General features: G+C 38.4%; 1 protein-coding gene across 1 annotated transcript in view; it reads left to right on the forward strand.

Moving 5' to 3' along the window:
• Positions 1–13,443, forward strand: part of IFIH1 (interferon induced with helicase C domain 1) — a 95,146-nt gene that overhangs the window by 37,342 nt on the left and 44,361 nt on the right. The window contains exon 4 of the mRNA XM_043998878.1: positions 13,043–13,147. Coding sequence (XP_043854813.1) covers positions 13,043–13,147 — 105 coding nt within the window. The remainder of the gene's footprint in view (positions 1–13,042; positions 13,148–13,443) is intronic.

Raw genomic sequence — 13,443 nt, forward strand, 5'->3', positions numbered from 1 at the left:
ACTCATATAAGGGGCTAAAATTCTAGCTATGATGTCTAAAATCTAATGAGTGGTCACCTTAAATTAGAAAACGTATAGCACCAATCTTTGGGCATTAAGTATTTATTAAAGTATATTAGGGGTAAGTAAAGAGAAACATGTGGATCAAGTATGAAATTTGCTTGCTTTCCCTATCCTGCTTGTCTCTTGTTCCCCTGCCAAAGTCTCCCACCAAAAGGCTCGCTTGCTCCTCCTCTTCTCCCAGAACCTCTTGTGAAACAGGAAACAGGGCCATCCACACACACACAGAGCTCCAAGCTAATTGGCTGGTAACTTTGATTTGGTAGGACCCATGAGCAAACATCACTTCCTGACGCCAAACTGACCTTAGAAACCCCAGAAAAGGTCACTTCCAGAGGTTAAAGTCACATGGTTTCTTTTCAGGCCAGAGCTCACTATATCCCTCCCCGCAGGAGGTGTCATTCCAATTCTCACATTCACTTGTCCACCCACTCATCCTGTCCTCTTCTGACTCACTGCCCTTCCCAGCAGACTTTGAGATCCTTGTGATCTCAGGGTCACTTTCTGCTATAAATCAGTAATTCCCTGATCCTCTTCTGTCCCCCCATCTCCCCTTACCTGCAAATTTCTTCCAATTGAAATGCCATCAAGGAAGGGTCAGCTCAGGTGGTCTCCTTGAAATTTTCCCCAGTATCTCAGTTGAGAGTGTTTTCTCTCCCCTTTAACTTCTTAGAAGATTTTGTACCTTTCCTATGCATTTACCACATGCTGCTTTGTACAGTAATTATTCTTATTTCCCTATCCCCTCCACTGCTTTAGTATCCTTCATCTTTGATTTAACCCTGAGGCCTAGCACGGGGCCTTACTAGTAGTGCATACTTGATAATTTTTTTTTTTAATTGAATTGGATCCAGGAGAGAATGTGGGAAGTGGGTGGAGGAGGCTTTTCTCCCTTCTGCACTCAGGGAACACATGTTCCCTGGAATAGAGGGGAAAAATGTAAAAGACCAAAATGTCTGTGTGTGTGTGTGTGTGTGTGTGTGTGTGTAGGTACATATACATATCCTTTAAAATAAATTTAAGCATGTTTGTCAGAAAAATCAGATGTTTTCTTAAAAGGAATTTTTATACTATTAAAAATGGCCATATTACACATATGCTAGTATAGGACAAAGGGGCAACTCTCATGCTTGTGGTCACACTTTCAGGTGTGAGGGGTCCAGTCTAGACGGTGAACAGCACCAACACGGACACAAGTGTGTCTGGGGAGGTGGTGCCTCAGGACATTGGGAATGAATCATACATCAGAATTTAATGGGGAATTAAGTTCCCCAGAAAGGTAGAAATGTGATTATTTTAGGGCTGTAGTTCAGCTCTGTAGTTTAAAGTGGAGTGGGAGCTTGAGTTCATTTTATACAGCAGTCATTTAGGTCTACTCCATTCTAAATCTATTCATTCATTTATTTGTCTATCTATCTATCTATCTATCTATCTATCTATCTATCTATCTATCTATCTATCTATCTATCTATCTATCTATGTAGTGAAAGTTTGTGTTTTGGAAAAAGGTGGGTTGTGGAGGTGAGGAAGAGACTGGGGAAAGGAAAAGAGGAAAGTAAAGTGGGTGGGGGGAATCTGTAAATAACATGATGTGCTGTTCCAGAAGACTTGGGGAGGATACATTGCCACGCCCAAAAGAAAACTAAAATTTGGGGATATCCTGCTTAATACATTGTATCTGGTCTTTATTATTATAACATAAATATAAAATAGTATATGGTTATCAACTTATTGTAATTTTATTTTTGTCCAGCAGAGGGCACACTTCACATTGAGATAAATCTAAAATTAATTCATGCCAGGAAGTAAGTGTGTGTGTGTGTGTGTGTGTGTGTGTGTGTGTGTGTGTGTGTGTGTGTGTGTGTGTGTTAACTTTGGCATTTAAAAACTTTATATACTGCACTGCATTTTACTTTGGGTCTCTAATTGGCTTAATACATCAATATGGTATTTTAAGCTATTACTAAATCACACATTGAATTTGTCAGTTGTCATTTAATGTGTGTTTTTACCAGTATAAACTGATTAAGTTGATTTGTGTGTATGGCTCGTAGAACGAGTCTCATTACTTTATAGCCATGGCACATATGTGTGATATAGCATATTATTTTGATAAAGTATCACAGAAATTCTTTTTACTTAAGTTTAATTTCTGTTATTTCAGTATAGTGAGAGGCAGAATGGAATAGTGTATAGAGCAAGTTGATCTTGGAATCCAAACTGTCTGGGTTCAGGTTCAAGCATTATTGACTGTATGACCCTAGGGATATCACTGTCTTGTTGCAGCCAACTTGATAATAAATAAGATAAAGATAAAATAATAAATAAAATTGATAAAGAGAACTTGCTGATTTACACTGACCGGATGAGTTCTGTTGACAATGAAATAACAAATTTGGATTTTTAAAAATCCAATAGAATAAGGAGGCAGCTAGGTGGCGCAGTGGATAAAGCACTGGCCCTGGATTCAGGAGTACCTGAGTTCTACTCGGGCCTCAGACACTTGACACTTACTAGCTGTGTGACCCTGGGCAAGTCACTTAACCCCTTTTGCCTCGCCAAAAAAAATCCAATAGAATATCACCTGTTCAGTTACTTGAAAAATTTAACATAAATTGATGCTACATTCTACTCTGTTCATACATTGCTTTGTGCTTCCCAGGAGAAACTGTAGTTATTTCTCAATTCAATAAAACAGCTATATAAAAATGTTCACAAGAACTTTGAATGTGTATTCTGTTTCTTGTCGAGTCATTTCCCTCTAATCTTTTGTTAATGAATAATGCCTCACAATCATATAGGGATAATAAACTGTGCTTTGTAAACAATGAAACTTTAGCAAGAAGAAATTTTGGGCCATGAACAAGGGCAAATGGAGAATAATTGGATTGATCCATATTAACTATTTCTCTGTAAAACCACTTGGGGAGGGGGGTTGAAAACCATATTAACAACTCATTTCTGTGGTACCATGTAGTGATCCAGTTAAGACAGTTAACTTTTTGATCCTGTTTTTCCTTCTCTATACACATCTTCATTCATTAGGAAATAGGTATTACTCTAAAAATATTTGGTACTCAAAGGATATGAAGCATATAAAAGATATATGAAAAATATTCTTTTAAAAGATAGTGTCCTGGTATAGGTTTAAAACTAGGCAGACTGACTGAATCTTGATACCAGGTAGGAATTTCATCCAAGTTAAATCATATCTGAATGGATTCTTATTTTTATCACCTTTTTCGAAAGAACACTTTCTGATGTTACAAATAATATTGTCAAATCTATCAGGAAATGCTTCAGATCAAATGGAGAATATGTAGATGCATCTTATGTGCTGTATTTTTGGCGCATTTCAAATCCTTCAGGATGACAAGTATAAGAATCTTTGTATGCTATAAAGCATAGCTGGCATGTGCATTAGATTTGCAGATGATGCTAAGTGGGAAGGGATGACATGCTAGATAAGAGAGTCAATATTCAAAAGATCTTGAAGGGCTGGCTAGGGCATTAGGTTAAATCTAGTAAGATGAAATTCATTAGGTACAAACATAAAGTCTTATATTTGGGTTTTAAAAATTCATTTCACAGATAAGGGACAGTGGAAGTATGGATAGATGACAATTCGAAAAAGATCTAGGAGTTTTAGTAGACTACAAACCCAAGATCAATCAGCAGTGTGATGTGGCAGTGCCTCTCTGTGTATAAATATATAAATATAAATATATATATGTGTGTGTATGTATGTATGTAAATATGTACGTATCACTATATGTGTGTGTGTGTGTGTGTGTGTGTTTGTGTGTTTTGAGTCATTTCAGTTGTATCCAACTCTTTTTGATCCCATTTGGGTTTTTTTGGCAAAGATACTGAAGTGGTTTGCCATTCCCTTCTCCAATATTGTATGTGTGTGTGTGTGTGTGTGTGTGTGTGTGTGTGTGTGTGTGTGTGTGTGCGTGCGATCTTGGACCTCATCAAGAGAGGTATAGCGTCCAGAAATAAGGAGGTGATGGTCTTAATCTCTGCCTTATTTATACCGCATTTGGAATCTTGTATTCAGTTCTGGGTGCCACAGTTTAAGGACATTGATCAGCTTATAGGAGAGCAACCAGGGTAATGAAGGTCCTTGTGTGTATGTCATATAAGGAAGGAACTGGGGGTGTTCCTTATAAAAGGGGGGACTCAGGGGAGGGGAAAGTTGATAGCTTCTTCAAGTATTTGAAGGAATTAGACTTGTTTTGTGTGGCCCCAGAAGGCAGAAGGAAAAGCAATGGGAAGAAATACCAGAAGCCATATTTAGGCTGGAAAAACTTTCTAACAATTTAGATTTGTCCAGAAGTGTAATGGGCTGTCTCAGGAGGTAATGGGTTCTTCCTCACTGAATGTCTTCAAAGGCTGGATGTCTGCTTGTTGATGATGTTGTAGAGAGAAGTTGTGTTCAGGCACAAGATGGATTAAATATCTTCTGGTGTCCTTTTCAACTCTGTCATCCTGTAATTCTATAAAGGAACCACAACTGTTTAAACTGATATTTCTCAAGGACACTGGACTTGGAATCAGGTGAGACCTGGGTGTCTGACACTGACTTGTGATCTTACTTTCTCTGAACCTCAGTTTCATCATCTTTATAATGGGAATAATAATACCTCTAGTACCTATCTGGCAAGGTTATGGTAAGATTTAAATGATTAAATGTATATAAATTGTTATTAAAATGTGCCCAAATATTTTTAATTATTTAAATTTTAGTGACAGTTATACTTTTTGACTGAGGATCAATCAGAAGTTAAGAGGGAAAACACTTAAGGGAATTCTATCCCCGCCCCCCCCCCAAAAAGGTCTGAAACAAAGGGATCCAGTTCGTCAATACCCTGAATTTTTAAAAAGTCTGTTAAGCTTCAACTCTTTCTTGAGGATCCAACTTAAGTCCTTCCTCTTTAATACTAATAATGATACTAAAGACAAACAACTTTTATATAATAATTTAAAATAAGGATTAAAAAAAAAAAGGATTCACTTCCACCAAGTTTACTTCCAAATGTAGCATAACTGATGGATAGCAGATACCTGGTTGATCTGTTCCTGGGCTGGGTCAAGTAGTTTGGATTTCAGGGCTATACAGGTTTACCAGTCTCAAGTGCAATTCCAGTTCCTATACCTGTCTCTCTCTTGTGGCCTGTCTAACCCTTCAAAACTTGTAAGGTTGTAGCCTAATCCAATCTATTTCCGACACTTATTCAACTAATAGCAAGAAAGTAAATCAGAACAGAGATAGAAGAAACAATGCTGTACACTCATGGCTTCACATCTGCCGGAGTGGGAAGAACGCATGACCGGCACAACCTCTCTCTTCTGACCTAGAGGCTTACAGTAGGCCTTGCATCGATCTCCTCCAAGATGAGATCAAATAAGTTGGTTGATTCCTTTTGTATGGACTTTCAGTTCGAACTCATCAGCTAATTAAAAGGTTTTCTTCATTACTCAGTATGCAACCAGAGAAGTCCCAGAATATGTGTGCATGGTCCAAAGTAGAGTCAAGGGGGCAGCTAGGTGGCGCAGTGGATAAAGCACTGTCCCTGGATTCAGGAGGACCTGAGTTCAAGTCCAGCCTCAGACATTTGACACTAGCTGTGTGACCCTGGGCAAGTCACTTAACCCCCATTGCCTCAGGAAAAAAATACAAAAACAAAGTAGTGTCAAGACCTTTTATTCCACATCATACACACATGGTACAGGCACATCAAGCATTCATGTGAATTGGTACCTGGCAGATCAGACTGCATGTGCAGGACTAGGCTTTATCAGGTGCACGGATTTTTATTTTGCATATACTCATATGCATATTTGTTGTTGTCATTGTTCAGTCATTTCAATCAAGTCCAACTCTTTGTGATCCCATTTGGGGTTTTCTTGACAAACATACTGTAATGGTTTGCCATTTTCTCCTCCAGCTCATTTTCCAGATGAGGAAGATGAGGCAAATGGTTGTTAAGTGACTTACTCAGGGTCACATAGCTAGTAAGTCACCAGGGAAGCATGTGAACTCAGGTCTTCCTGACTCCAGGCCCAGCTATTTATCCAGTGAGCCAGCTAACTGCCCATCTATTTATTTATATACATATTTACTTCATTAGAATGTAATCTCCTTGAGGGCTGGGGCTATTTACTTTTGTCTTAGTATCCCCAGGACTTAGCATGGTGACTAGCATACAGTCAACACTTAATAAATACTTATTGATTGATTGATTCGTTCATTCATTCTACAAGAATTTATTCAACACCCACTATGTTCCAGTCATTCTGCTAAGCCCTAGAGATACAAAGACAGCAGGGAGGGAGAAAAATATAGAGAGAAACATGAACACAGATATAAAGTAACTACCAAGTAATTGGTGGGATGGGGTGGGGTGGGGGTGGGGAGCATTAGCAATTGGAGGGCTCAAAATAGTCATTGCGTAGGAGGAAGCATTTGAGCTTGAAGGAAGTTAGGGATTTTTTTTTTTTTTGGTGTAGGGCAGTGAGGGTTAAGTGACTTGCCCAGGGTCACACAGCTAGTAAGTGTCAAGTGTCTGAGGCCGGATTTGAACCCAGGTCTTCCTGAATCCAGAGCCAGTGTTTTATCCACTGTGCCACCTAGCTGCCCTCAGAAGCTAGGGATTCTGAAAGGAAGAGGTAAGGACAAAGTGAATGGGGGACAGCCTATTCAAAGATGTGGCTTGGGGAGCTAGAATGGCATGTTTGGGGAATAGCATGTAGGCCAATTTGGCTGAAATGTAGCGTATATGAATAATAATGTGCAATAATCCTGGAAATGTAGGCTGGAGCCAAATTCCAAAGGACTTTAATGCCAAATAGAGCAGTTCCTATTTTATTCTAGAGGTAAAATGGAGCCACTAGGGTTTTTTGATCAGAGGTGTGATGCGATCAAACCTGTGCATTAGGAATATTGAGTTGGCAGTTGTGCTAGGCGTTACCTGAACTGTGATGGCAACTCTGCGAGTGGAGAGAATAGGATAGATATGTAGCTATGGGAGCCATAGGCATAGAGATAGTACTTGAGCCCATGGGAGCTGATGCAGTCACCCAAGAAGTATAGGGAAAGAAGAGAACAGGACCCAGGACAGTGTCCTGAGGCACAACCAAGAGAAGGGAGATGCTGGGGGTGGGGGTGGGGGTAGAGAAGAGGGGGAGGGATATGAATATATATACATATATATACATATATATGTATATGTATGTATATATGTATGTATGAATTGCCTATGTGCCAGGGATGTGCTAAATGCTTTACAATTATCTAATTGGATCCTCATAACAACAACCTGGGAGGTATGAGCTATTATTATCTCCATTTAATAGTTAAGGAAACTAAAATAGACAGGTTAAATGACCCACCCAAGGTCACACAGCTAGTAAGTATCTGAGGTGAGATTTGAGCTCAGGTCTTCCTGCCTCTAGTCCTGGGGCTTTGTCTATCAGGTCACTTTAGATAAGGATCTAGAAAGGAAACTGGAAAGGAGCTGCCCAGAGAGTAGGAGAGCAAACAAAGAAACATGTCACAAAAACCCAGAGAGGAGAAACTATTGTAAAAGGAAGGGGTAATGAACAGTGTCACAGCTGCTGAAAGGTTAAGAAAGATTAAGACCGAGAAGGCAACACAGGATTTAAGAGGCCATTGCTGAAGTCCCGCATTACAGCTATCCAATTGGCAAAGATGACAAAAGTGGACAATGATTAAGTGCTGGAGAGGATGTGGAAAAATAGGAACATTTGTGCACCATTGGTTGAGCAGAAAAATGGTCCTGCCATTCTTGAAATTAGTTTGGAGGGGGCAGCTAAGTGGCGCAGTGGATAGAGCACCGGCCCTGGAGTCAGGAGGACCTGAGTTCAAACCTGGCCTCAGACACTTAACACTTACTAGCTATGTGACCTTGGGCAAGTCACTTAACCCCAATTGCCTCACCAAAAACAAAAACAAAAACAAAAAACAAAAGAAATTAATTTGGAACAATGGCCAAAAAGTTATCCCATACTACATATCCTTTGACCCAACTATGCTAGACCCACACTATAAAGAATAAAAGTATCTATATGTTTGAAACATATTTATAGGAGCTCTTTTCATAGTAGCTCCAAACTGGGAACTAAGGGTTTGTCTTCCTATTGTACTATATTCCTAAATACCTAAACAAATTGTAGTATGTGAATAGAATGGAATATTGCTGTACTGTAACAAATGACAAAATGGACAATTTATGAACTGATGCAGAATAAAATGAGCAGAAACAGGAAAATAATTTATATAATGATGAACATTATAGAGAAAAATGATTTTAGATTTTAAAACTCTGTTAGACAAAATGATCAACTCAAGTCTAAAAAATTGAAGCACACCACTAACCTCCTTCCTGATAGAAGTGGTGAATTTAAAATGTGGAAAGAGATGTACAGTTTTGGAGAGTGGCTAATAGGGGAATTTATTTTGCCAAACTATGTAGTATATACTGAAGGATTCGTTTTGTTTTGTTTTGTTTTGAATTAGTTTAACTAAGGAAGATGGTTAATGAGAAGAAAAGATACATTAAAAACGCTAGTTACTTGAAAAATAAAAATAATTTAAAAGATCATTGGTCACCTTGAATAAAGCAGTTTTAGGTCTAAAAAAAAGATTGCAAAGGGATGAGAAATGATGAGAGGAAGTGGAGACGAAGTATAGACAGCTTTTCTTTGAAAGGGGAGAGAAAAAGGACAAATTTCTCCATTGATTGATGTCAACAATATAAGTGCTTAATTGGTGCTGGGAGCTATGCTGATCACTGAGGATACAAAACCATTAATTACCTTAGGAAGTTCTACATTCTGATGAGGGAACATCTACACATACCTCTGTGTGTGTGTGTGTGTGTGTGTGTGTGTGTGTGTGTGTGTGTGTAATACATATAAAAGGAATAGCATGAAGTTATGGGAGGGAGGGAGTGCACCATCACCTGAGAGGGCAGAGAAGGCCTCATTTATGGTGGCACAAGAATTCTAAGAGGTGGAGATAAAAAGAGAGGCATTCTAGATACAGGGGACAGTCAGTGCAAAGGCATAGAGAGGGGAAATAATATCATGTGTTGAAGAGTTAAGTAGGACAGTTTAGATCTTAAAGTGCTAGGAAGGGAGTCATTTATAAGAAGATTGGAAAGGTAAGAAAGGATCAGGATATAAAGAGATTTTTTTAATGCCAAAGAGTAGAGTTTATATTTGATCCTGGAGGCAATAGGGAGCCATCAGAGTTTATTAAACAGTGGCAAGATGCTCAGACTTGCATTTTGACTTTTTTCCTCATATTTTAATAATATTTTATCTCCTCCCCAAATACATGTTAAAACAATTATTAAACATTTTTTTAAAGTTTTGAGTTCCAAATTCTACCCCCCCATTTTCCCCTCTCTAAGAGGGCAAGCAATCTGATATAATTTATGCACATGCAATCATGTTTCCATAATAGTCATTTTGTACAAGAATCCTTGAATAAGAAAAAAGGAAGGGAAGGAGGGAGGAAAAATAACATGCTTCAGTCTGCATTCAGACAGTATCAGTTCTTTCTCTGTAGGCAGATAGCATGCTTCACCAGGAGTCCTTTGAGATTGTCAGACTTGCAATTTGGTAAATTCACTTTGTGACAATATGGGAGATAGAGTTGGGAGAAACTTAAGGCAGGGAAACCAATTAGCAGGCTATTACAATAATCTAGGGGAGAAGTAAAGCAAACCAGGGTGGTGGCTATGTGGAGAGAAGACATGTGAAAGAATTGTTGTAGAGATAGAAATGACTGGCTTTGGCAACTGGTTGGATATGTAGGGTGAGTGAGAGTGAGCACTCGAGTATGGCACCACAGTTGTAAACTGGAAGACTAGAAGAATAGGCACCCTCAACAGTAATGGGGAATTTCAGAAGCAAGGTGGATTTGGCTGGGGGGGAAATGGATTTTCTTTTGGACATGTTGAGTTTGAAATGTCTACAGAACATCTAGTTTGAAATTTATCTTATGAAATAGATCTATTCTGATAAGAGAGAGTAGGACTGGATATAATGAAATTGAAGATTAGAGGAAGGTAGTGGTCATAGTAGGTCAATCACCTGAAGAAAATTGTATGGGATGGGATAAAAGGCATAAATAAAGAGGCTGGGATTCACACAGAAAATGGTTACCTCTTTTTCGGGGGGGGGGCGGGGCAATGAGGGTTAAGTGAAGTCACTTAACCCCAAGAAGGGTTACCTCTAAACAGAGACAAGAACAAAGGAAGAGAATAGGGAATGATAGGGGCAGCTAGGTGGTGCTGTGGATAAAGCAGCGGCCCAGGATTCAGGAGGACCTGAGTTCAAATCCAGCCTCAGACACTTGACATTTACTAGCTGTGTGACCCTGGGCAAGTCACTTAACCCCCATTGCCCTCCCCCCCCCCAAAAGAGAGAATAGGGAACGATGTCAAGAGGGGTTTATATGCAGAATAGAGCACTAGAAAGAGTTCATGAATAGACTCAAAAAGTATGACGAGAGGTTCTTGGCTGAGAGAAAGGGGAAAGGAAACGTGTGTGGAAAGCTTAAGCAAAGAAGAAAAGGTTTGGAACAATCACAGTGAAGACTTAATTAGGGAAGAGTAAAGGGATTGTATCTTAGCTGTAAGATGCAAAATAGAACAGATAACACAGAAATTTGTGATGGCCTTCTGGCACCATTCATCAGCAGCATGAATGTAGGAGCCGAGAAGGCAGATGGTGAATATTGTGTAGTGTTGGGGTTTTGTAAGGGAAGGAACATGCTACAGTGGAAAGAGAACTCAAAGAACCTAGGTTCAAATTCTGACTCAGATTGTGTGACTTTAGGCACATCACTTCATTTCCTCATCTATAAAATGAGATTAGACTAAATGACTTTTAAGGTTCCTTCCTTTACTAAACCCATAATCCTCTATTAAATCGTAAATGGCAATTGAACCAGGCAAGTAAGAGACATAAGTGAATCATGTTATAAGTCCCTTAGGGGCATCAACTGTGCCATTTGTTTAGGTTAGTGTCTCCAGCACCTTGCCTTGCACACTAATAGTGGGTATTTAATAAATATTTGTGGATTTAAGTTAAACTCTCCCTTCCGATATCGGATGAGTTCTTTTTTAGCTTGTGAAACTTAGTGAATTCTAGCCTGATCCAATAAAATATGCACGTCACGTCTCTTGAAAGCTAAAGAGAGATGATAAGAAATTTATAGAAAAATTCTCTGCTAATATGCATATTGTTTAAGTATATTAGAACAACATAAATACAAAAATGTGAAAATACTGTGCTTATCAGTTGTCACAGATTAGCTCCAAAACTCAGATTTGAAGGCTCCCTTATGATTGCATGGGAAAACCTATACATCTCACTGAGAGATTTTAAATATGGCACTTTGCAATTCCCAGAGGTACCTCTTGTTAGTAGCTCTGAGGAAAGTGTGGGATAGAGTTGTCAAGTAGAAAAATTTTATGGGCAGATGTACCAATGAGAGGAGGATGTTATTTAGTGGAAAAAGGCAAGGAATAAAATGAAATGGGAAAAATACCTATGAAAACTTCATCTAGAATTTTTTTTAAAAATAGGTTCTATATTTAATTTTTATCTATTAATTTTTGGCTAAAATTAGTTCTAGTGAACCAGAAATCATAATAGTTATCTGGAAGCAGAAATGAGAAATTATTTAATCTCCCTAAACCATGTGTAACATAAAAATTTCCATAGTGAAGTGGAAATGACATGTGATTTCTATTTTATTATCAAAATACAAGCATTTAAATTGATTCAGTTCTTTTATTCATCCAACAAGCAATTATTAAGTGCCTATTATGTACAAATCACTTGGCTCTAGTGCTGGAGTTACAAAGTCAAAACTAAAGCATTCTCTGCCCTCAAGGAGCTTGGATTCTCAAAGGAAGGAGAATGTTCACAGATAAATGAATACAGATCACCCACAAAGTCCCTCCACATAATCTCCTTGAGCATGTAGACAGAGGAGGGTACTAACAAGTAGGGATTTCAGGAGAGATCTGCTGAAGGAGGAGGCCTCTGAGCAGAGCCTTGAAGAAAGCCTGGGAATCTGGACCTTAAGAAATCTTAACTATTGATCCTGATTCTTTGACTGTGCCTTGGAGAGAAATACACAGAGAGGATATTTGGAGGGATGATGAAAGGGTTTACCAGAATAATTTATTTGAGAACCAAAAAGGGAAAATCAGAGTGGTTAAAGGGATGTTAATGAATCCTTTCATCTGCTATTCACATGAGCTATCATTCCTTTACTAAGATTTAGCTTAATGCTAATAAAAGGCAAGGATGATTTCCAACCTTAATTCTTCCTTCTAGTATGAATTTGAAATCAATCTGTCTTCTTACTTATCAGTGAAAAGCAAATGAAATTTCAACTTGGTGATTTGATATTGGATCTTTTGGGTCTAATTATAGTATTTTCATAGTTGATCAGTATATTACTAGACAACTAATATCTTGCAAAATTTACATGTATAGAATACAATAAATTCCAGATTTTTTTTGGTAGATAAGATAATGATATCAAATTCAGTTCTTCCCTTTATGGCAAAACTTGCACAGATGGAAAAACAAGGGTGCCCGACTCTAGTAAGTCCCAGTGCAGTGATGGCATTAGACCTTCTCTATCTCCCTGTGGTGGGCATGCACTGTGTTGCACTTACTAAAACCATTATTTCATAGTTGATAGTCAATGTTTGTTTCCCCATTCAGCAGCTACTTGCCCATAGTGGTGATATTTTTTTTTAGTATAGCTGGCCAGAAACTCTTACCTTACCTTTTCAATATCTCTTTTGGGTGTGCCATCACCACTCACACTGAACTGTATGTACTGTGTATTGTAGAGGTGTGCAGTTAAAAATACGTTTACGCTTGGAAATATTTTAAAAATATTTTAAAATGTTTTCCTTTGCAGAATCAGACACAAGTTTGGCAGAAGGAAGTGTCAGCTGCTTAGATGAAAGTCTTGGACATAACAGCAACATGGGCAGTGTTTCAGGCACCATGGGAAGTGATTCAGGTACCGCATAACTGTTGTGTAAACCTTAAAAAGTGTGAAATAAGACAACATATAGTAGGAAGAGTGGGGGCTGGTGCTTATACCCTACTTAGTGTATTTATGGAAGTGAAACAATTCTTTTTCACTGTGAGGTCGTTTTGGAACTTTGCCATATACCTTCTTTTGAAGTGTAACCTACAAAAGTCTTTTAGAACTAAATAATCTAATTTAGATGCAGAACCTGTCTTTTTGGTCTGGCACATTCTAAATTCCATAGAGTCATGGCTATTTTATTTATGAAATCTGTTATAATTTAA

This window comes from Dromiciops gliroides, chromosome 3 (genome assembly GCF_019393635.1).
Source record: "Dromiciops gliroides isolate mDroGli1 chromosome 3, mDroGli1.pri, whole genome shotgun sequence".
In the NCBI taxonomy this organism is placed as follows: Eukaryota; Metazoa; Chordata; class Mammalia; order Microbiotheria; family Microbiotheriidae; genus Dromiciops; species Dromiciops gliroides.